At 42.1% G+C, this 24,782-nt stretch overlaps 1 protein-coding gene across 4 annotated transcripts in view; it reads right to left on the bottom strand.

The window, feature by feature from the left end:
- The window catches only part of LBR (lamin B receptor), a 130,713-nt gene that overhangs the window by 27,010 nt on the left and 78,921 nt on the right, over positions 1-24,782 (bottom strand). For all 4 annotated transcript variants that reach the window (XM_030195710.1, XM_030195711.1, XM_030195709.1 and 1 more), the window contains exons 9-11: positions 24,421-24,524; positions 11,957-12,082; positions 5,647-5,815 (exon numbers count right to left, since the gene is read on the bottom strand). In XM_030195710.1, the coding sequence (XP_030051570.1) occupies positions 5,647-5,815; positions 11,957-12,082; positions 24,421-24,524 (399 nt within the window). The remainder of the gene's footprint in view (positions 1-5,646; positions 5,816-11,956; positions 12,083-24,420; positions 24,525-24,782) is intronic.

Raw genomic sequence — 24,782 nt, forward strand, 5'->3', positions numbered from 1 at the left:
GCACAAAAATGATAAAAGAGATGCAACAACGCCCCTGTGAAGAAAGATTAGGGCTCCTCTTTCTGGAGATGAGAAAACTAAGAAGAAATATGAAAAGAGATTAAAAAAATCATGAGTGATGTTAAACAAGTTGATAAAGAACAGCTATTTACCCTTTCACATAGCAGTAGGACTACAGACAGTCCATGTCACTTGCTCCTGACAGACTGAAATTAAGAAAACATTTTCAGTCAACCACAATTAAGCTCTGGAATTTGTTGCTGGAGGAAGTGATCAAGGTTAATCAGGAGAACTCATGGAATTCTTTGCAATCTCTCTGCATTTGTCTGTGTATACACATCTCAGTTTTGTATGTGTGCATGTGTTTAAATGTATGTCTGAGCACGCTAATCAAAAATACTTCACTTGTTCTGTGTTGAACATCACTCATATAGCAAAAATGGAAGGAAATGCCTCAGAAAATGCAGGTTTTAAATGTCTGATAACCTGTCAGTATCCATCATAGGCAAAAACCTTCCTTTTTTTAACTGTTTAAATGTTATCAGCTCTTCATTTTTAATTTTTCAAAGATGTTTTCTTAATAGATACTTAGTTTTTAATCAATATAGCAGTTAGTGCACAGGTTACCCTGATGTTGGCCACTGTTTCGCAGTATTCCCAAGTTGCTGCCTCAGGGGGTACTGACTATTATTTATGATTCTTTTGCTCTACATAAGTACATAAGTATTGCCATACTGGGAAAGACCAAAGGTCCATCAAGCCCAGCATCCTGTTTCCAACAGTGGCCAATCCAGGTCACAAATACCTGGCAATATCCCCCAAAAAAGTACAAAACATTTTATACTGTTTATCCCAGAAATAGTGGATTTTCCTCAAGTTCATTTAATAACGGTCTATGGACTTTCCCTTTAGGAAGCCGTCCAAACCTTTTTTAAACTCCGCTAAGCTAACCACCTTTACCACATTCTCTGGCAACAAATTCCAGAGTTTAATTACACGCTGAGTGAAGAAAAAATTTCTCAGATTCATTTTAAATTTACTATTTTGTAGCTTCATCGCATGCCCCCTAGTCCTAGTATTTTTGGAAAGCGTGAACACACGCTTCACATCCACCTGTTCCACTCCACTCATTATTTTATATACCTCTATCATGTCTGCCCTCAGCTGTCTCTTCTCCAAGCTGAAAAGCCCTAGCCTCTTTAGTCTTTCTTCATAGGGAAGTCGTCCCATCCCCACTGTCATTTTAGTCGCCCCTCGCTGCACCTTTTCCAATTCTACTATATCTTTCTTGAGATGCGGTGACCAGAATTGAACACAATACTCAAGGTGCGGTATTTCCTAATAATACCCAACATTCTATTCGCTTTCCTAGCTGCAACAGCACACTGAGCAGAAGGTTTCAGTGTATTATCGACGACGACACCCAGATCCCTTTCTTGGTCCGTAACTCCTAACGTGGAACCTTGCATGACGTAGCTATAATTCGGGTTCTTTTTTCCCACTTGCATCACCTTGCACTTGCTCACATTAAACGTCATCTGCCATTTAGCCGCCCAGTCTCCTAGTCTCGTAAGGTCCTTCTGTAATTTTTCACAATCCTATCGCGAGTTAATGACTTTGAATAACTTTGTGTCATCAGCAAATTTAATTACCTCGCTAGTTACTCCCATCTCTAAATCATTTATAAATATATTAAAAAGCAGCGGTCCTAGCACAGACCCCTGAGGAACCCCACTAACTACCCTTCTCCATTGTGAATACTGCCCATTTAACCCCACTCTCTGTTTCCTATCATTCAACCAGTTTTTAATCCACAATATGACATTTCCTCCTATCCCATGACCCTCCAATTTCCTCTGTAGCCTTTCATGAGGTACCTTGTCAAACGCCTTTTGAAAATCCAGATACACAATAACAACCGGTTCCCCTTTGTCCACATGTTTGTTTACTCCTTCAAAGAATTGAAGTAAATTGGCCAGGCAAGATTTCCCCACACAAAAGCCGTGCTGACTTGGTCTCAGTAATCCATGTCCTCGGATGTGCTCTGTAATTTTGTTTTTAATAATAGCCTCTACCATTTTCCCCGGCACTGACGTCAGACTCACCGGTCTATAATTTCCTGGATCTCCCCTGGAGCCCTTTTTAAAAATGGGCGTTACACTGGCCACACTCCAATCTTCCTGTACCAAGCTCGATTTTAAGGATAAGTTGCATATCATTAACAGTAGCTCCGCAAGCTCATTTTTCAGTTCTATCAGTACTCTAGGATGAATACCATCCGGTCCAGGAGATTTGCTACTCTTCAGTTTGCCGAACTGCCACATTACGTCCTCCAGGTTTACCGTGAAGTCAGTAAGTTTCTCCGACTCGTCCGCTTGAAATACCATTTCCGACACTGGTATCCCACCCAAATCTTCCTCGGTGAAGACCGAAGCAAAGAATTCATTCAGTCTCTCCGCTACGTCTTTGTCTTCCTTGATCACCCCTTTTACCCCTCGGTCATCCAGCGGCCCAACCGATTCTTTTGCCGGCTTCCTGCCGGCTTTTAATATACCGAAAAAATTTTTGCTATGTTTTTTTGCCTCTAATGCTATCTTTTTTTCGTAATCCCTCTTGGCCTTCTTTATCTGCGCCTTGCATTTGCTTTGACACTCCTTATGCTGCTTCTTGTTATTTTCAGACGGTTCCTTCTTCCATTTTCTGAAGGCGTTTCTTTTAGCCCTAATAGCTTCCTTCACCTCACTTTTCAACCTGGCCGGCTGTCTTTTGGAGTTCCGTCTTTCTTTTCTAATTCGCGGAATATGTATGGCCTGGGCCTCCAGGATGGTATTTTTGAACAGCGTCCACGCCTGTTGTACAGTTTTTACCCTCTCAGTTGCCCCCCTAAGTTTTTTTTTTACCGTTCTTCTCATTTTATCATAGTCTCCTTTTTTAAAGTTAAACGCTAACGTATTTGACTTTCTGTGTACAGTTACTTCAAGGTCGATATCAAAACTGATCATATTATGGTCACTGTTATCAAGCGGCCCCAGTACCATAATGTCCCTCACCAGATCATGCGCTCCACTAAGGACCAAGTCTAGAATTTTTCCTTCTCTCGTCGGCTCCTGCACCAGTTGCTCCATAAAGCTGTCCTTGATTTCATCAAGGAATTGTATCTCTGTAGTGTGTCCCGATGTTACATTTACCCAGTCTATATTTGGATAATTGAAGTCACCCATTATTATCACATTGCCCATTTTGTTCGCGTCTCTGATTTCTTTTATCATTTCTGTGTCTACCTGCTCATCCTGGCGAGGCGGACGGTAGTACACTCCTATCACCGTTTTTTTCCCTTTTATACATGGAATTTCAACCCACAATGATTCAAAGGTGTGATTTGTGTCCTGCTGAATTTGTAATCTATCTGAGTCAATGCTACTCCTCCACCAGTCCGGTCCACCCTATCACTACGATATACTTTGTACCCCGGTATGACAGTGTCCCACTGGTTATCCTCCTTCCATCTACTATGTTACTATGTAAGTGATCAGTCACCACATCAAGATAAGATGCTCCAAAAGAAGCCTTTATTGGGACTGATCACTTGATATCGGTTCTTTTCCACCCAATTCCTGTTTGTGCTCCGTTTCTGTGGAAAGTGTGAACCCCACCTGGTTGTCTGTCAGACCATGTCATTACATTTTCAGACAGTTATTTTGACTCCACAGAGACATTCTTGACCCCTTTTGTATAATTCTCTCCAACTTCCAATGGACTTGTGTTAGAAAGAATGAAAAAGGCTTGGACAGGTTTCTGATGGATAGTTATTAGCAGTTATACTATACTATCAGAGTTTTCTATACCACTATAGTTCCCAGAGGATTCAAAGCGCTTCACTTTTTTTTAAAACAACTCCAATAAGAGGAGAAAACAACAAAAAAAACCCACAAATTATTTTTCAAACAAATAAGTTTACAACTTCCTAAAAGAGATAAAAAGAAGGTGCAGATCTCAAATCCAGAGGAAGCTTATTCCATAATCCAGCCCCAGCAAATGGAAAAGAAGCTTCTAAGATAGATTTAAACTGAAAAATATTTGAAGAAAAAAACCCCAACTTCAAAGTTCTTGAGAAACCCAAAGTCCTCTCTGAAGATAGAAAGTCAAGAACTCAGTCAAGCCCTCAGAGTTCAAATCAAAGATTGAGTTAAAAATCAAATAGAGAATTTTAAAGTCAATCCCTTATTGTTAGTCAATGAAAATCTCTTTACCTATTAAGTTAGATTATGTTTCTTAGATTGGTGTATCTTATCAAAGAGTTATTCTTTGTATATTTCATATTAAAATGATAAATAAATAAATAAATAAAAAATCTCAATAGATGAGAGACACACTTTCAAAATGCCCAATCCCACTAATCAGTCCAGTAGCTGTGTTCTGCATCAACTGTAGGCGCATTGACTGCTTTACTGAAATACAGGAATAAAGTGAGTTACAGTAATCTAACTGTGTCAGCAAGACAGCCTGGGCAACAGATCTAAAATCATCTTTCATTAATAAAGATCTTATTGCTCGAAGCTGTCTAAGCTTAAAAAACCCTTCTACTGAGGGTATTAATGTAACATATATTAACATAGTAGATGACAGCAGATAAAGACCTGTATGGTCCATCCAGTCTGCCCAATAAGATAAACTCATTACATGTGGTATGAAGTGATACATCATATGTATACCTGACTTTGATTTAACCTTGCTATTTTTAGGGTTTCTCAAAAGACAAGGTCAAATCCAGTATTATACCTAACACTCTGGAATGGTCCTCAGTATTCAACACCTCCCCTGAAATTAATGTAATAATTTTATTTGAAATGTTGGCTATATCTCCAAACTAGAGTACCTTCATCTTCTATTTAATTTCAGAAAATGACTTGAAGCCCAATTATCAAAAAGATATAATATTTGATAGAATCTAAGGTACTATCCCAGCTAGGTAAAGCAATGCTTAATAGAAAAATATCATCTGCATAAGATAGTACAAGAATCTCATTAATTGAGAAATAATCACAGGAAGGAGAAAGCGGAGAACCCTGAGGAACTCTGCAACCAGGATCCAGCTGGAAGACCTTCCTCCTCTACCCTTAACACTAAGCCCTATTTAAAAATTGTTCGAACCATCTAAATACTTTTCCAGAATTGCCTAATTCATTTAGTTTGAGAAGAACTGAGTGATCTACGGCATCGAACACTACTGATATGTCGAACCACAACAAAAAAGCTTGTTTTCCCACTCCAAGAATATGTCTTATTTTTGTGACAAGGAACAGAAGTAATGTTCCTGTATTATGGTATGGATTTTATTGAAAGTCTCCAAAAATCTTTGAAATTGTTCATTCACTAAAAATACCAACAATTTAGTCATCCAAGGAATACTTACCACAGTTATTGGGCAGTTAGAAATGTGAAACACTCCCTTTTATTTCTGGGAGTGAGCAACAGGAAATAGATCTCCCTATGAGATGTACTCAGTACCTTCTACAGGACTCTGGCTAGCCACTTCTGTTGCCTCCGTTACTGAATTGCTCTACTACACCACTATTTCTGAATAATCAAAATCTGGTAGGGAAAAAAAAATCTTCACAACAGAATAAGGGAATGAATTTGACTTACCGTTAAGAGTGATGATTGCAGAAGCTACAGGCCATGAAATCTCAGTAGGATGATTAACTAAATAGAATGCCTGCAGACTGTAAACAAATGGAACCCAAACCAAATCTCCAAAGGCAAGCATGAACCCAAGGCCATCATGAGTGATATCCATAGTGGTCAATATGGCTTCCTACAAAAAATTGAAGAGTCTAAATTTAGATAGAGCAAAAACATTAAATTCGACAATATGCTAGAAAAGTCCCTTTTTTGCATTATGAGAGTAGTTTTATAAGAGATCACTTGGTTTAAGAGGGCAGGTAGCTGCCTATTTTGGTGCACAGTCATCTATCTCTTTTGCCGTGCAAATTCCAGCTGGTGGTTCTAGGCGACTTAACAGCATAAGAAGCTGATATAATACATATGGGAGTAGTAAATCACCGGGACCTGATGGTATTCATCCCAGAGTATTAATAGAACTAAAAAATGAACTTGCGGAGCTACTGTTAGAAATATGCAATCTGTCCCTAAAATCGAGTGTAATACCGGAAGACTGGAGGGTAGCCAATGTTACTCCGATTTTTAAGAAGGGTTCCAGAGGAGATCCGGGAAATTATAGACCGGTGAGTCTGACGTCGGTGCCGGGCAAGATGGTGGAGGCTATTATTAAGAATAAAATTGCAGAGCATATACAAAAACATGGACTGATGAGACAAAGTCAGCACGGATTTAGTGAAGGGAAGTCTTGCCTCACCAATCTAATGCATTTTTTTGAGGGGGTAAGCAAACATGTGGACAATGGGGAGCCGGTTGATATTGTATATCTGGATTTTCAGAAGGCGTTTGACAAAGTGCCGCACGAAAGACTCCTGAAGAAATTGCAGAGTCATGGAATCGGAGGTAGGGTATTATTATGGATTAAGAACTGGTTGAAAGATAGGAAGCAGAGAGTAGGATTGCGTGGCCAGTATTCTCAGTGGAGGAGGGTAGTTAGTGGGGTCCCGCAGGGGTCTGTGCTGGGTCCGTTGCTTTTTAATGTATTTATAAATGACCTAGAGATGGGAATAACTAGTGAGGTAATTAAATTCGCCGATGACACAAAATTATTCAGGGTCGTCAAGTCGCAGGAGGAATGTGAACGATTACAGGAGGACCTTGCGAGACTGGGAGAATGGGCGTGCAAGTGGCAGATGAAGTTCAATGTTGACAAGTGCAAAGTGATGCATGTGGGTAAGAGGAACCCGAATTATAGCTACGTCTTGCAAGGTTCCGCGTTAGGAGTTACGGATCAAGAAAGGGATCTGGGTGTCGTCGTCGATGATACGCTGAAACCTTCTGCTCAGTGTGCTGCTGCGGCTAGGAAAGCGAATAGAATGTTGGGTGTTATTAAGAAGGGTATGGAGTCCAGGTGTGCGGATGTTATAATGCCGTTGTATCGCTCCATGGTGCGACCGCACCTGGAGTATTGTGTTCAGTACTGGTCTCCGTATCTCAAAAAAGATATAGTAGAATTGGAAAAGGTACAGCGAAGGGCGACGAAAATGATAGTGGGGATGGGACGACTTTCCTATGAAGAGAGGCTGAGAAGGCTAGGGCTTTTCAGCTTGGAGAAGAGACGGCTGAGGGGAGATATGATAGAAGTGTATAAAATAATGAGTGGAATGGATCGGGTGGATGTGAAGCGACTGTTCACGCTACCCAAAAATACTAGGACTAGAGGGCATGAGTTGAAGCTACAGTGTGGTAAATTTAAAACGAATCGGAGAAAATTTTTCTTCACCCAACGTGTAATTAGACTCTGGAATTCATTGCCGGAGAACGTGGTACGGGCGGTTAGCTTGACGGAGTTTAAAAAGGGGTTAGATAGATTCCTAAAGGACAAGTCCATAGACCGCTATTAAATGGACTGGAAAAATTCCTCATTTTTAGGTACAACTTGTCTGGAATGTTTTTACGTTTGGGGAGCGTGCCAGGTGCCCTTGACCTGGATTGGCCACTGTCGGTGACAGGATGCTGGGCTAGATGGACCTTTGGTCTTTCCCAGTATGGCACTACTTATGTACTTATGTACATCAGACATAATACATCAGCAATGATACATAAAACTTATAAAAATAACATCAAAATTATAAAAAAAAAACCTTAAAATTTATCAAATAAAAAAGTTTTCAGATTCCGTTCAAACTGAAAATAATTTAGCTGAGTTCTAATACAATGGGGTAGATTATTCCATTTAATGATGGCATAGTACGCTTATAAAGTAGTCCTTTAACAGAAGGATACCTTAATATAAATGTATTGTTTACCTGAGATGAAGAAAAAGATGATTGAGACAAAGGTTGAGCTATAGATCCAGTGAAGAAGTATGTAATATATGAAAAACAATGCAAGCAATTTAAAAAACAATTGGCGCTTTTAAAGGGAGCCAATGGAGCTTATGAAGATACCCAGATACACTATCGTATTTCTTAATCCGGAAAAGTAGTTGAGCTGCTGTATTCTGTATCAGCTGGAGTTTTCTCAACAATACAGAATTTAATCTCATATACGAGTTACAATAGTCCAAATGGGACAAAACCAGTATTTGGACTAGTAGGGCAAAAGAGTGCTCATCCAGTTACAGGGTTGGTTGGCACGTCCAATTCACTGAAATCCAACAGTGAAACCTCCTGGGCTTACCAGATCCCAATCTTTGCTGGTACATCATGCTATGGGTGCTGCCCGGGTGGTCCTGGCCGCTCACTGGAAGCAACCCAAGGTGTCTTCCTTGGTGCAATGGCAGGGGCTGCCCAAGGCTGAGATGCCACTGCCGCTGCCTGAGGCTGGCAGTTGTTAACGTATTATATAAGCCTGGGAGGGACCAGAAAATGTGCGGCTCCTACAGGCCTATCTTATTGCTGGATACTATAAAATTTTAACAAAGATCTTAGCAGGCAGAATGAGCCATGCCTAGATTTGTGCAGAATGATCAGACAGGGTTCACTGTAGGCAAACAGACATTTGACAACATCCAAAGAGCCTGTCATCTGATCTGGCAGGCAGGAAGGGCTGGTACACCCTCCTTAATTTTATCAATAGATGCAGAAAAAGCATTTGACTAGATGTGCTCTTCAAGGTTCTAACAAAGATGGGTATTAATGTGGAAAGAAATGGGTTTCTTCAACGTTTAAGTGAGTAGGGCTATAATAATGACAATCATTGGTGTAAATTATCATGGTAGTAAGTTGTTTGGCAATATGAACGCCCCATTAGAAATATTAACAAATAGTTTTTAAAAATTCTTTAAGCGTTTATAGATTTTTGGCACACAGTTTTGTTTTCTTGCAATGTTGTTCTGACTTTGAAGGCGACGAAACAGTGTGACAAGGCGGTGGCCGTAGCTAGAAGGTTGTTAGGCTGTATAGAGAGAGGTGTGACCAGCAGAAGAAAGGGGATGTTGATACCCCTGTATAAGTCGTTGGTGAGGCCCCACCTGGAGCATTGTGTTCAGTTTTGGAGGCCGTATCTCGCTAAGGATGTAAAAAGAATTGAAGTGGTGCAAAGAAAAGCTACGAGAATGCTATGGGATTTGCGTTACAAGACGTAAGAGGAGAGACTTGCTGACCTAAACATGTATACTCTGGAGGAAAGGAGAAACAGGGGTGATATGATACAGACGCTCAAATATTTGAAAGGTATTAATCCGCAAACGAACCTTTTCCGGAGATGCGAAGGTGGTAGAACAAGAGGACATGAAATGAGATTGAAGGGGGGCAGACTCAAGAAAAATGTCAGGAAGTATTTTTTCACGGAGAGGGCAGTGGACATGTGGAATGCCTTCCCGCTGGAGGTGGTGGAGATGAAAACGGTAACGGAATTCAAACATGCGTGGGATAAACATAAAGGAATCCTATTCCGAGGGAATGGATCCTAAGAAGCTTAGCTGAGATCAGGTGGCAGAGCCGGTGGTGGGAGACGGGGCTGGTGGTTGGGAGGCGAGGATATTGCTGGGCAGACTTATACGGTCTGTGCACTGAAAATGACAGATACAAATGAAGGTAAGGTATACACAAAAAGTAGCACATATGAGTTTATCTTGTTGGGCAGACTGGATGGTCGGTGCAGGTCTTTTTCTGCCGTCATCTACTATGTTACTGGGATAAACATAAAGGAATCCTGTTCAGAAGGAATGGATCCTCAGGAGCTTAGCCGAGATTGGGTGGCAGAGCCGGTGGTGGGAAGCGGGGCTGGTGGTTGGGAGGCGGGGATAGTGCTGAGCAGACTTATACGGTCTGTGCCAGAGCCGGTGGTGGGAGGCGGGGCAGACTTATACGGTCTGTGCCCTGAAGAGGACAGGTACAAATCAAGGTAGGGTATACACAAAAAGTAGCACATATGAGTTTATCTTGTTGGGCAGACTGGATGGTCGGTGCAGGTCTTTTTCTGCCGTCATCTACTATGTTACTGGGATAAACATAAAGGAATCCTGTTCAGAAGGAATGGATCCTCAGGAGCTTAGCCGAGATTGGGTGGCAGAGCTGGTGGTGGGAGGCGGGGCTGGTGGTTGGGAGGCGGGGATAGTGCTGAGCAGACTTATACGGTCTGTGCCAGAGCCGGTGGTGGGAGGCGGGGCTGGTGGTTGGGAGGAGGGGATAGTGCTGGGCAGACTTATACGGTCTGTGTCCTGAAGAGGACAGGTACAAATCAAGGTAGGGTATACACAAAAAGTAGCACATATGAGTTTATCTTGTTGGGCAGACTGGATGGATCGTGCAGGTCTTTTTGTACCGTCATCTACTATGTTACTGTCCAGCTTATAATCGAAAGTGATCGCCGGCCATTTCACGACATAAATCAGGAGATGGCCGGCGATCTCGGAAAAGCGGCAAAATCGGTATAATCGAAAGCTGCGTTTTTTACAGCATCCCCGCTTTCCCGTCGCCTCGCCGGTGAAAGTTCAAAGGGGCGTGTCGCCGGCTAAGCAAAGGTGGGACATGGTTGGGCGTGGCTACCAGATGGCCGGCTTTCGCTGATAATGGAAAAAAAAAACCCGGCAATAAGCAGTATTTCGCCGGGTTTACTTGGTCCTTTTATTTTCACGAACAAGCCTCAAAAAGGTGCCCCAACTGACCAGATGACCACCGGAGGGAATGGGGGATGACCTCCCCATAGTCCCCCAGTGGTCACCAACCTCCTCCCACACTAAAGAAATAAAATTAAAAACCTTTTTTGCCAGCCTGTATGCCAGCCTCAAATGCTGTACCCACCTCCATGACAGCAGAATGTGTTCTATCCTCCGACAGCCTTTCCTTGGTTGTGATGTGGCTCTCGGGTGAGTGTGACACCTTTTCTGTTAGGTGCCCTGCAGAGTCACATTAGCAATGCATTGTGGTGGGTGTAGGGAACTGGGCTGTACTGCCATGGTGCTTTTCCCCCTGCTAACTGGGTCAGAGTGTGCCCTGTTTTACTTCCGTTAGTCCATGCGGTAGTGGCCATGTTTGTAAGCCACTTTTAGACCCCTTTCATGTGTTAGCCACGTTAGAGAACTTAGTTCTTATCTTGAATGTGGCTGAACGAGAGCATTGTACACTATTGTGCCAGCTCTGACCTACTGCTAATCTCAGTACCAGGAAGACTCTTTGCCAGTGGGGCACAACCTCTGATCTGCAGTTAACTGTGAGTAAATGTGCTTATTCAAATAAAGGACTTTTTCAAAGAGATTAGTCTTCAGGTGTCAACTGGTGTGGCTAGCTTATACAGCAGCAAGTCGTGTCCCTGGAGCACTTTTAGTGGGTACCGCAGTGCACTTAAGGCAGGCGGACCCAGACCCATCCCCCCCTACCTGTAACACTTGTGCTGGTAATGGGAGCCTCGAAAACCCACTGTACCCACATGTCTAGGGTGCCCAGTTGGTGTCTTGGCATGTCAGGGGGACCAGTGCGCTACAAATGCTGGCTCCTCCCACGACCAAATGGCTTGGATTTCGACGGGTTGGAGATCGCCGGTATTTTTTTCCATTATCGCTGAAAAACAAACCCGGCCATCTCAAACCCAGCGAAATCCAAGCCATTTGGCCCGGCTAAACCGCATTATCGAAAAAAAAGATGGCCGGCCATATTTTTCGATAATACAGTTCCGGCCAGCTGTAGCGCCACCGCCACAATAGATCGCCGGCGATCTATTTGGCCGGCGATGTTCGATTATGCCCCTCCACGTTACTATGTATGACTTCTGCTAAAAATCTGGGATACACAAAGCAACTGTAATCTGTCAGTTCCTTTATGAAGAACTCACTGCGCTGCAGTTTTTTTTACAGTTACTAGGCCTTTCAAACCAAAGCAGTGATGTCAATTACCTCATTCCATAAGGCATCTACCACATATAGGAGCTGGAAACTGTTAACCAAAATCATTGACAAAGAAGGTGCATCTCGATTCTGAGCTTTCATCTCAGCTAAAAGCATCACCAAATTAATGACAACCTGGAAGGAAAAAGAAAAGGAGAAAATGGCTGCACTCATTCAAAATTGAGAGTATCACCCCTTTTATTTATGCATTCTTGTATCTTATCGCTATGCAAAAACAACTTTTGGTTCAAATTGTATTACAATTTACATTTTAGGTGAGAATTACCATTATGACATGGAAAGGACATCAGTAGTTTGTGCAGTTATCTATAGTTTTGAAGAGGAAGATTTGTAGAGATTGGTTCAATAAACTGAGCAATTTTTATAGATGAAATCTGGTTCAAATAGTTCAGATTATGCACTATGAGGGTAATTTTTTAACAGTATAAATAACCCATATTTTATAAAGGAAACACACCTACCATCATAAAAAGATACATGTGTGCATGCCTCCCTCTCCCTCCCCGAAAGCTCCTGCACAAAGTTACACCTGCTTTGAGGCACAACTTTTCCACTTTGTGTATGCTTAGCTGCATATTTTATAAAATACGTATGTAAGTGCAAACCTTGCTCAAACCCCATAGAGTATGTACAGGGCAAATTTAGAAAAACTTATTTCTGTGTTAATAAGACAGATATACTTAGCATGCCTTCTATAATATTTGTCTGTTAGCATGTACATTACTTTTACAAAGGGCTACTGAGTGGGTAAGCGTGTGCCAAATCGCCTCGTATCATCAAGGCAGCGTGGGCACCTGGCAGTAGTTCTGAAGTTGGCATGCGCAGTTTCCTATTTTCTACTGCGGGGTTAGCGAGTGAGCCCTTCCTGCCTACTAATAGGTGGAGGTAGGAACTCAGGCAGTAAATAACCACATGCTAATTTTAATATTAACACATGGCCATTTACTGCCCCATTAAAAAAAAAAAAAAAGGCCTTTTACCCACACTGGTAAAAAGTGGCCCAGTGTGCACCAATTTCATGCACAAAAACTAGAATGGGCCACTTTTTACCTCGGCTTAGTAAAAGGGTCCACAAAGGATTTTAAAAAAACCCAAAACAAATTAAAAGGTTTTTTTTCGTATATTTAATCTAAGCAACACTTTACATTTAGAATTGTTATAAGGGCTATATTTACTAAAGTGCACCAACTCATAGATCTCATTTTATTCAATGGGATATATTTACTAATAACACACATTAACAGTGTTAACCATTAAAGTTGTGCTTCCCAAACTTTTTTCCAATGGGACCCCATTTTAGTCACTGAAAATTCATGTGACCCCCCCAGATGATAAAACCAATTACAGTATTACTCGAATAAGCAGCATATTCATTAACCTTTTTTTTTTAAATTTCTTTATTAATATTCAAATTACATTTACATAATATAAATGCAGGAAAACAATGGATAATCAAACATATCAAATATATATATTAAGTGGGAAATTACTACATTTTTAGTCCACTATATTGCTTCAAGATACAAGGAAAATAAAAAATAAAAAAAAACAAGGAAAAAAATCTATTTATAACAGATTGGGGAATAGAGCACACAACCCGATCAGCGGTTTTAGCTATCTATGGGAGCAACTGAGGTCGTTTCAACCGTGCTTCTTTCTTTAGCAGTAATAAATTGCAACAGTTTAGCAGGGTCAAAAAATACATGGAGGGGCATAATGGAACAGAAACGCCTATCTCCATGGGCGTTAATCTCCGAGAACGGGTCCGTGAAGGGGCGGACCGAACCGTATTATCGATAAAAAATAGACGCCCATGTTTTATTCGCCAATGTGTGAGCTGGGCGTTTTTGCTTTTCAGCGATAATGGAAAAGGAAAGTGCCCAGCTCAAAAACGAATAAATCCAAGGCATTTGTTCGTGGGAGGGGCCAGGATTCGTAGTGCACTGGTCCCCCTCACATGCCAGGACACCAACCGGGCACCCTAGGGGGCACTTTTACAAAAACAAAAAAACAGGTAAAAGAGCTCCCAGGTGCATAGCACCCTTCCATTGTGTGTTGAGCCCCCCAAATCCCCCTCAAAACCCACTGCCCACAAGTCTACACCATTACTATAGCCCTAAGGGGTGAAGAGGGGCACCTACATGTGGGTACAGTGGGTTTGGGGGGGTTGGACGACTAATAAGCATTAAGCAGCACAATTGTAACAGGTAGGGGGGATGGGCCTGGGTCCACCTGCCTGACGTCCACTGCACCCCCTAACAACTGCTCCAGGGACCTGCATACTGCTGCCTGGGAGGAGGGTATGACATTTGAGGGTGAAAATAAAAAGTTGTGAAACATCATTTTTTTGTGGTGGGAGGGGGTTAGTGACCACTGGGGGAGTCAGGGGAGGTCATCCCCGATTCCCTCTGGGGGTAATCTGGTCATTTAGGGCACTTTTTGGGGCCTTATTCGTGAAAAAACAGGGTCCAGGAAAAGTGCCCTAAATTCTAGCTACAAACGCATCCATTATCGGCGAAGGGCGCCCATCTCTGTTCGGGTGATAACCACGCCCCAGTTCCGCCTTTGACACGCCTTCGACACGCCCCCGTCCACTTTGTCCGCATCCGCGACGGAGTGCAGTTGAAAGCGTCCCAAATTCGGCTTTTGATTATACCGCGTTATTCGTTTTTGTGAGATAAACGCCCATCTCCCGATTTAGGTCGGAACTTGGGCGTTTTTCTCGTTCGATTATAAGCAGGATAGTGTACAGAATTCAGGGAAATTAAACATCTACATGAGAATTTTAAGGTGAAAGTGGCTTCTAAAGCCAGAGTTCGTGACTGCAAAGCAATAAATTCCTTTCTTCTTCTCTGTGTAGATCTACTTAGATCAGGAAACACCTGTATCTTAGAGCCACAAAATTGTTGTGAATTATGTCTGAAATATAGCCTCAGTATATTGTTTCTATCCGTCTCAAAAGCGAAGGTAGCCAGCAAAGTTGTACGTTCAGTAATCTCTTCAAGTGAAGATTCCAGCAATACTGTTAGATTTTGATCTGGATTTAAAGGCACAGTAGGTGCTTTAACACCTGTGACATAATAAGCCTTCACAACAGGGGGCAATAAGTCCACAGAAAGACCCAAGATTTCCAAAACATATTTTCGCAACATCTCTATTGGAAGAATCAACGGAGACTTTGGAAAGTTCAGAAATCTGAGGTTATTTCGCCTTAATTGATTCTCAAGATATTCTACTTTATTCCAGACCTTATCCCTATCAATCCAGAGGTCTCTATTCCATCCTCATTCTTCTTGATCTTTCTGCTGTTTTTGACACTGTCGATCACAGCATACTCCTCGATACCCTGTCCTCACTTGGATTCCAGGGCTCTGTCCTTTCCTGGTTCTCTTCCTACCTCTCCCTCCGCACCTTCAGTGTTCACTCTGGTGGATCCTCTTCTACTTCTATCCCTCTGCCTTTCGGCGTACCTCAGGGTTCTGTTCTTGGTCCCCTCCTCTTTTCTATCTACACTTCTTCCCTTGGTTCATTAATCTCATCCCATGGCTTTTCCTACCATCTCTATGCTGATGACTCCCAAATCTACCTTTCTACCCCTGATATCTCACCTTGCATCCAAACCAAAGTTTCAGCGTGCTTGTCTGACATTGCTGTCTGGATGTCTCAATGCCACCTGAAATTAAACATGACCAAAACCGAGCTTCTCATTTTTCCCCCCAAACCCACCTCCCCACTCCCCCCGTTTTCTGTTTCTGTTGATGGCTCTCTCATTCTCCCTGTCTCCTCAGCTCGAAACCTTGGGGTCATCTTTGACTCTTCTCTCTCCTTCTCTGCTCATATCCAGCAGATCGCCAAGACCTGTCATTTCTTTCTTTACAATATCCGTAAAATCCGCCCCTTTCTTTCCGAGCACTCTACCAAAACCCTCATCAACACCCTTGTCACCTCTCGTTTAGACTACTGCAATCTGCTTCTTGCTGGCCTCCTACTTAGTCACCTCTCCCCCCTCCGTCTCGTCTTTCGCTAGGGTCGCTTTACTCATACTACCCCTCTCCTCAAGTCGCTTCACTGGCTCCCTATCCGTTTTCGAATCCTGTTCAAACTTCTTCTACTAACCTATAAATGTACTCACTCTGCTGCTCCCCAGTATCTTTCCACACTCATCCTTCCCTACACCCCTTCCCGTGCACTCCGCTCCATGGATAAATCCTTCTTATCTGTTCCCTTCTCCACTACTGCCAACTCCAGACTTCGCGCCTTCTGTCTCGCTGCACCCTACGCCTGGAATAAACTTCCTGAGCCCCTACGTCTTGCCCCGTCCTTGGCCACCTTTAAATCTAGACTGAAAGCCCACCTCTTTGACATTGCTTTTGACTCGTAACCACTTGTAACCACTCGCCTCCACCTACCCTCCTCTCTTCCTTCCTGTACACATTAATTGATTTGATTACTTTATTTTTTTTTGTCTATTAGATTGTAAGCTCTTTGAGCAGGGACTGTCTTTCTTCTATGTTTGTGCAGCGCTGCGTACGCCTTGTAGCGCTATAGAAATGCTAAATAGTAGTAGTAGTACTCCCAGGCTAGCTTAAGGGGTCGCAGGAGTGAGGACAGTTTGACTCATGCCCCCTTAGAGTGGAGTGCATTGAAAACTGAAAAAGGGGAGGCAGCCGCCTCCCATGTACCCGGCGGTGCAAAAGTAAATTGCCTAGTGTGAAGTTCATGAATCCAGCGTAATACCGCAGACACATTGTATAGTCTGAGGTCCGGCAAGTTGACTCCCCCCTCTCTCTGGTCAATTTATGTTGAACAATACGTGCCCGTTTTGCTCCCCAATAAATGAAGATATTATTCCCCTGTAAAGTTTTTCATCCTTGCTGGTGACCCATAGCGGCATCATTTAGAGGGGGTACAAAATTTTAGGCAGCAAAACCATTGACACCACCCGTCCTAAAAACGAGATAGGGAAGTCCTTCCACCAGTGGCACAGACCCCGAATAACCTCTAGTTTTTCCCAGACATTCTTTATATAAATGAAAGTTTGATCCAAGTGCAGAAATACTCCTAGGTATTTCATAGGACCTGAAGTCCAGGCTAAAGGAAAATTGGATAGATGCTTACATGCACAATTAATAGAGATTGCCATTGTTTCTGATTTTTCAAAGTTAATCATGAGCCCCAAATTTCTGAACGAGATCAGTAAGGACCGGGATCCCTCCCCCCCCCCCCGGTTGCCTGGTTCAAGAATATTAATTAGCATGTCAACTGCAAACAGATTAATTTTATACTCCTGTGTGCCGATTGTATTACCCTTTAGTGTGCTAGACTGTCTGATTTTACTAGCCAGTGGCTCAAGGAATAGAACAAACAGCATAGGGAAAAGGGGGCATCCCTGTCTCGTTCCCCATTCCAGCACAAAGATCTCAGTCAAATCATCATGGATAAGAATTTGTGCCATGGGCTTACTGTATAAGGCTCTTACCCCTGTTAGAAACTCCCTGAAAATGACAAACTGCAGCAATATCCAAAACAAGTGATCCCATAGGATTTTATCAAAAGCTTTTTTCCGCATCCAAGCTCACAAGTATATCATCTCCCGGTTTGCCCCCTCGTGACTGGAGCGCACTTAGAGCTTGGAGGATGTTTGTAGAGGCATATCTTCCTGGCACAAAACCAGTCCGGTCATCCTGTATTAAATGTGGGAGAACTTTCCCCAGTCTGGCGGCCATAACTCCTGCAAATAGCTTAATATCTTGACTTAACAATGAAATAGGACGGTAGGAACCCAGATTCTCAGGATCCCGCCCAGGCTTCGCCAATACTATTATAGAGGCATGAGTCTCCTAAGGTCCTTCTGTAATTTTTCACAATCCTGTCGCGAGTTAATGACTTTGAATAACTTTGTGTCATCAGCAAATTTAATTATCTCACTAGTTACTCCCATCTCTAAATCATTTATAAATATATTAAAAAGCAGCGGTCCTAGGAACCCCACTAACTACCCTTCTCCATTGTGAATACTGCCCATTTAACCCCACTCTCTGTTTCCTATTCTTCAACCAGTTTTTAATCCACAATAGGACATTTCCTCCTATCCCACGACCCTCCAATTTCCTCTGTAGCCTTTCATGAGGTACCTTGTCAAACGCCTTTTGAAAATCCAGATACACAATATCAACCGGCTCGCCTTTATCCACATTTAGAATTGCATATTTTTTCAATAAAACGTTGTCATCTGTTGCAATTACATCAAATTGAGAACAAATCTTATTTGACAGTACTGCTATATTGGACTTGATAAGTAAATCCATGGGAGGTACCTTGTAATTTACAAACTTCCTAAAGTTAACAATCTTGAATTCAGAACCAAAACAGTGCTGATTACGCTATTAGCTAACCTCAAAAAGGAAATCACAAATGGAAAAATCATTCTTTTACTACAATTTGACATCAAGCGCATTTGACATGGTCAACCATCAAATTCTCAAAAGAAGACAAAATATCGGCACTGGAGGGAAGGTGTTGAAATGGCTCCTTGGATTACTAACTACCAGATCCTACCAAGTAAAGATAAATTCCTCTCTCTCCCCTCCATGGAAAGCCGAATGTGGGGTACACCAGGGCTCACCACTCTCTCCAATACTATTCAACCTAATGATGGCCTCCCCCTTGCCAGATCACTATCCAAACATGGATTCAACCTGATATATGCTGATAACCTGTCTAACCTATATCTCTTTTAAAAAGAATCTACACAAAATCATGAACAGGATCACGGACGGCTTAAACATAATGGAATCCTGGGCATCATCATTGAAGCTCAAATTGAACAAGGAAAAAAAAATACATTGCCTGATTATTTTCTCTCCACACAGAGTGGAGTGGCCTAGTGGTTAGAGCACCGGTCTTGAAATCCAGAGGTGGCTGGTTCAAATCCCGCTGCTGCTCCTTGTGATCTTGGGCATGATTGTAAGCTCTATTGAGCAGGGACTGTCTATGTCAGGTGTTCAGCGCTGCATGCGTCTGGTAGCGCTATACAAATGCTAATAATGAAGTCACTTAACCCTCCATTGCCTCAGGTACAAACTTAGATTGTGAGCCCTCCTGGGACAGAGAAATATCCAGAGTACCTGGATGTTACTCACCTTGAGCTACTACTGAAAAAAGTGTGAGCAAAATCTAAATAAATAAAAATACTGACCACTTCTCAAATATCTCCGGCATGGGTACATCCCTCCCAATATCAAACAGACTAAACATCCTTGGAGTCACCTTAAACTGCAATCTATCAGTCGACAGACAAATCTCAAACACTATGAAAGAAAATGTTTCAAACCATGTGGAAACAGACGCATAAAAAACTACTTTCCAAGAGACGTATTCCGAACACTAGTATAATCCATGATCCTCGCCCATGCTATTGCAACAGAATCTAAGCCAGATGCAGGAAACAATTACTAAAACAAATGCAAACAGCACAAAATACAGCAGCAAGACTCATTTTCATAAAAAATTGATTTGGAAGCACAAGACATTTACTCCAAACCCTGCACTGGTTACCCATTAAAGCTATGCTCCATGGCCTACAGAATAATTTTTGGTCTTGCCCCGGAATATATGACAAACCTAACAGAACTACCTATATGTACCGCAATCAAAGGTGCAAGAATCTCTCTAACCCTACACTTTCTCAGATGCCAAGGCCTGAAATACAAATCTCATACTCAACCAACTTCACATACATTTGCCCCAAAATATGGAACACACTACCAAAAGCCCTAAAATGCACAAATTACTTAACATGCCGAAAACACCTGAAAGAACACTTCTATAGAAAATTCTTCTTCAGCGTACCCACATAGTCATATTGATCACCAACAATAAACCACGATACTTGCTCACTAACAGAACAAAACAAACGCTATATTCTAAACGGTTATGAAATATATCTAACCTGAGTTAAACTGTAAGCCACATTGAACAGACAACTTGATTGGAAAATGTGGGATACAAATGCACACAAAAATAAATAAAATAAATCAAAAGTGAACAAATCACCAGTTATAAATCCATTTATGATGCACATGAGAGGTGCTTAAATGGCAGCTCCAGAAGTGGGGAAGCGAAGCAAATGCCGGATCAACTTCTAAGGTCTGTGCCCCGTATATGGCAAGATATTATCATGATGGGTTGGAGTGGGTTTTGATGGCAACTCCAGTAATTGGGAAGTAGGGCCAGTGCAGGTCTTTTTTTTTTTTTTTTACAGTGTGAGATATTTTATATCACATTCATATTGTATGAGCGTGAGTCTTGTATATCTCAGTGAGGGAGAGGAAGACATTGTACAGAGAAACTTAGCACATAAAATTTTGCAATATTATTATTGGATTGTTGGTTCAATAATGTTTTGCTAACGAATGTGACTGTTGGCCAGGTCTTTATCTGCCATCATTTACAATGTTACTAAGATTTTGACATGAGAAGAAGGGATTGAGCCCTGCATGGGCTCCCTACATGGTTTTCTGGGAAAATTTAAGTGGTATCCATGAAGGAGAATTTTTAGCACCCAACAACATTGTGATGGTTTGCAGTATTGGAAATAATATAAGAGCCTTCTGCCCACTTGAAGACAGTAAAAACAGGGGGTACTTTAGTGTCTGAGCTGCTGGCAAGGCTTGAAGTTTGTGTTCTCTTGGTTGCTGTATCTGTATATATGTCTGTGCAAGCTAATGCTCAATTTGGGACCTAGGATAAGGTTGAAAACATCTCCAGGGGTAAAACTGTTCTTTGATAGGAGGCCCTGATCTTGAGGTTGGGAAAACAGCTCTCCGATGGTCTTTAACGAGACAGCATCATCTACTTTTCCTCCAAAATGGCTATCACCTAGACAATACTCTCCAAAAACATATATTTTGCTATAGAATGCCTATAAAGATCCCGGTTAAGAAATGATTTAAACAAGTGAAACCTCAACTGTCCCAGGGTGTTATGTGATAACCTCCCTGTGGTAGCTGATGATTCACTTGTTTAAGTTATTTCTTAACAGGGGATCTTTACTTATAGACATTATATAGCAAAAAATATATTTTTGAAGTACCACCTAGAAAAGGAATATCTGTTAGTCTGTCATAAAGGTCTTCTCTAAAGCCTGAAGGTTTAAACCAGGCACATGGTGTGCTGAAATTGCCACTCTGGAAGTGGTATCATAGGCATCCTAAGTTGAATGTACGAGATACATGGATTCTTGAAGATTTAGATGCAAAATAGTAGTCTAATCCAGTGACGGGGTTGAAGAGTGAAGAGCTTCTAAACATTGAAGAATCACATGCTGGTAGTGGAGCATTTGTAGTTAAGCTAGAATATGAAGGGCAAGCATTCAGCTTTGATAAACTTTTTCAAAAGATATCCAAAATCTTGTCACCTTTCCCACGACGTCCATATCTTTGAGCTTTTGAGACCTTGTGCTTTTTTAGAGCTGGCTCAAACTACCGATTTAAAAAAGTTGATTCTGATCATGTCCTGGTGCTGTGCTTTATAACGGAGTTCTAATCATCTGGAAACCAGTGGCATGGAGAATGGAGTCTTCCATATGGATAAGTGGAGCTTCTGGAGAAGCTCATGCATAAGTGGGACTATCATAGCTTTGGATGCAGAAGAAGATGGCAGAAAAGACAAAATCTTTTTTGTTTGCTGACGTTTGGGGTAGTCCAAGAAAGAAGTTTGGAAATCTTTTGTAAAAACTTTGAATATGCAAATTCCTCAAAAGATGGTTGCTGAATTTTTTCTTTAGACTGAGGACGATTTGGACTAGATTGTACCTTCCAATGGGATCTGGTCCCACTGTTGTTAACATGCATGGTGTTGAGATGAATAGTCCCTTTCTGATGACAGGGGAGAATGTAGTGGTGACCAGTGAGACTAAGAAGAGCAAACAGAACTCTGTGGAGAGTCTTGAACCTGAATAGGTTCAACAGGTGGTTACCTCTGAGGAACTGATCACGCTCTGCTGTCTGCAAAATGACAGGCTCACCCACAAACTGTTTGAGCAACTGAATCAGGGCTGTATTTATAGGGTCTACTTGGGGGAGGCAGGGAGCACTGGGCACTGCTGGGCAAGGAGAGATATAGTGTGCTTTTTTCTTTTCTTTTTGAAACTGTTTATTGAGAAAGTGAGAACAGTACAGCAACACATCAACCAAAAAGTAAAAGAGCATAAACACAAACATAAGCATAAACATAAACGCAAACGAACCTTTTCCGGAGATGCGAAGGCGGTAGAACGAGAGGACATGAAATGAGATTGAAAGGGGGCAGACTCAAGAAAAATGTCAGGAAGTATTTTTTCACAGAGAGAGTAGTGGATGCTTGGAATGCCCTCCCGCGGGAGGTGGTGGAAATGAAAACGGTAACGGAATTCAAACATGCGTGGGATAAACATAAAGGAATCCTGTTCAGAAGGAATGGATCCTCAGGAGCTTAGCCGAGATTGGGTGCCAGAGCCGGTGGTGGGAGGCGGGGCTGGTGGTTGGGAGGCGGGGATAGTGCTGGGCAGACTTATACGGTCTGTGCCTTGAAAAGGACAGGTACAGCGCTGCGTAACCCTAGCAGCGCTCTAGAAATGTTAAGTAGTAGTAGTAGGTACAAATCAAGGTAGGGTATACACAAAAAGTAGCACATATGAGTTTATCTTGTTGGGCAGATTGGATGGACTGTGCAGGTCTTTTTCTGCCGTCATCTACTATGTTACTATGTTACAATACATCCAGCAAAGGGAAAGAAAATACCAGCAACATCAACAATGCAGAACTGAGCTGTAGCCCACTTCCAGTTTTTCATTTGTTTATATTTATTAAAATGTGATATACCACCCTTTCTGAACAAATAGGTCAGAGCAGCATACAAAAAGCTAAAAGATACAGATGTTACTGTCCAGGTCAGTGCCCAGTGCTACTGTCCAGTGTTATTGACCAGTATGACTTCACAGTCAGTTAAACCTCCTCCTCCTCCCAGAGTAGAAAATTTTACCACTAGACTCAATTCTTAGGCAAATCTTCTTTATTGCAATTCTCCCAATACACAAAGAGAATCCAATCTACAATTCAGCTGGCCTGTAAGAACTGTGCCTATTGCAACACAGAGTCCGTATCCAGCCACCTCAGAGGCAAGAAGGAAAGGCCAGATTTCAGCATGTTGAGAGGTTAAGCTGTAAACTCAAATCGGGAGAAAGGGGAAATGCCTTCTACAGAAACCTAAGGGAGAACTCTAGGAGACTTAGGAATGGACTTGCTCTAAGGAAAGAGCCTAAAGGAGAAAGAACTCTGTGAGACAGCTAGGAAAACCTTCGGGAACCAAGAAATGTCAGCTCTCAGAAAAGCTGCTAGCACATGGCATGCAAGGCACGGACTTAGATTCTCACACCCAGCCTGTGTGGGCAAGGAAAGAGGGTTGGACTTAGCTCAGAGCTAACAACCAATAGAAACAAGCTGAAGGAGCCAATCACAGGACACTGCAAATGCAGACGGGGGGGGGGGGGGGGGGGGGGGGGGGGGGGAGAGGGGCAGCCCCAGTAAACAGTGCTGTCTATACAAATAATATTCCTATTAAATATATACAATAATGCCCTCTGCCCTCACGAGTATGGGGGAAGCACAACAGAAGTAGAAAAAAAAAAATCATAGAGAATTCCATTATGACAGGAAAGACAACAAACAAACCAAGAGGATTCAGTACTTAAAATTAAAGAGTAACAGTTGAAACCTAGTTAAGAGAAAATCACTGCTGAGATGTTCCAAAAGCAACAGGATATGGAAGAGAGATTTCAATTTCTTAAATGACAGATAGAAGGGGGTAGATCATTCTCTCTTCCCGCCCTTCACATATAGTGCTTTTTTTTCTAATCTGTGTTGTTTGGCAGAGGAACCTTCTGTCAGGCCATTTGTGTTTTTTCCCTCATTATTGCTGCTAGACAGCTTATTTCTCTTTATTGGGGTTATTGCCTTATTTTATAGAGGAATGTGTATTTGCTCTTTGGCTTCTTACAGTTTTCTCTACCTGTTGAGTGGAGTGGGGTGGGGGTGGGGGTGGAGCAATGGTGCTGCAGGCTTTGCACTCAAGAGCCCCAAGCCCCCTGAAGCAAGACAGAGGATTACTATGTGGTACTGCACACATTTGCAGGTGAAGGGAGACTGAGGTAGCGTGGGAAAACCCACCCATGCTGAGAGACTTCTCTGAGTGGAAGGAGTACCCCTGCATACCAGGCTCCGCCAGTGGTGTTGTCCGGAATGTTTTCTTGGTTGATGATGGAGAAATATAGTTACAATAGGTGTGGTCTTGGTCTTCTATAATTTCTATTAATGTATTGTTTTAAATTTTTGTTTTTCTTTTTCATCATTACTAAACCATTAACACAATTAATATTTATAAACAAGTGAAAATCTATACAATCATGTACTTACCCAGCCAATTAAACCTGGACGCAATTCACAAAAATATTTAAGATCAAAAGTTCCAATGCAAGGGTTTAGTTCCCGACCCATGAAAAAGTCATATATCAAATTCCCTATAAAGAAAGATGCATTTTTTTTTTTACAGAACAGGAATTATCCATATCCATTAAGCGATTGTTTTGGCTGCAATTACACTAAGGGCCCTGTTTACTAAGCTGTGTTAGCGTTAACGTGTGTTAACCATGTACGTGCCTACAATATCCCTATAGGCGCCTACAAGGTTAGCGCACGCCCACGCTAATTGTAGGCACGTTACAAACGCTAACATGCCTTAGTAAACAAGGCCCTAAGAGTTCTAACAGCTATACTGG

This window comes from Microcaecilia unicolor, chromosome 3 (assembly GCF_901765095.1).
Source record: "Microcaecilia unicolor chromosome 3, aMicUni1.1, whole genome shotgun sequence".
Taxonomy (NCBI): domain Eukaryota; kingdom Metazoa; phylum Chordata; class Amphibia; order Gymnophiona; family Siphonopidae; genus Microcaecilia; species Microcaecilia unicolor.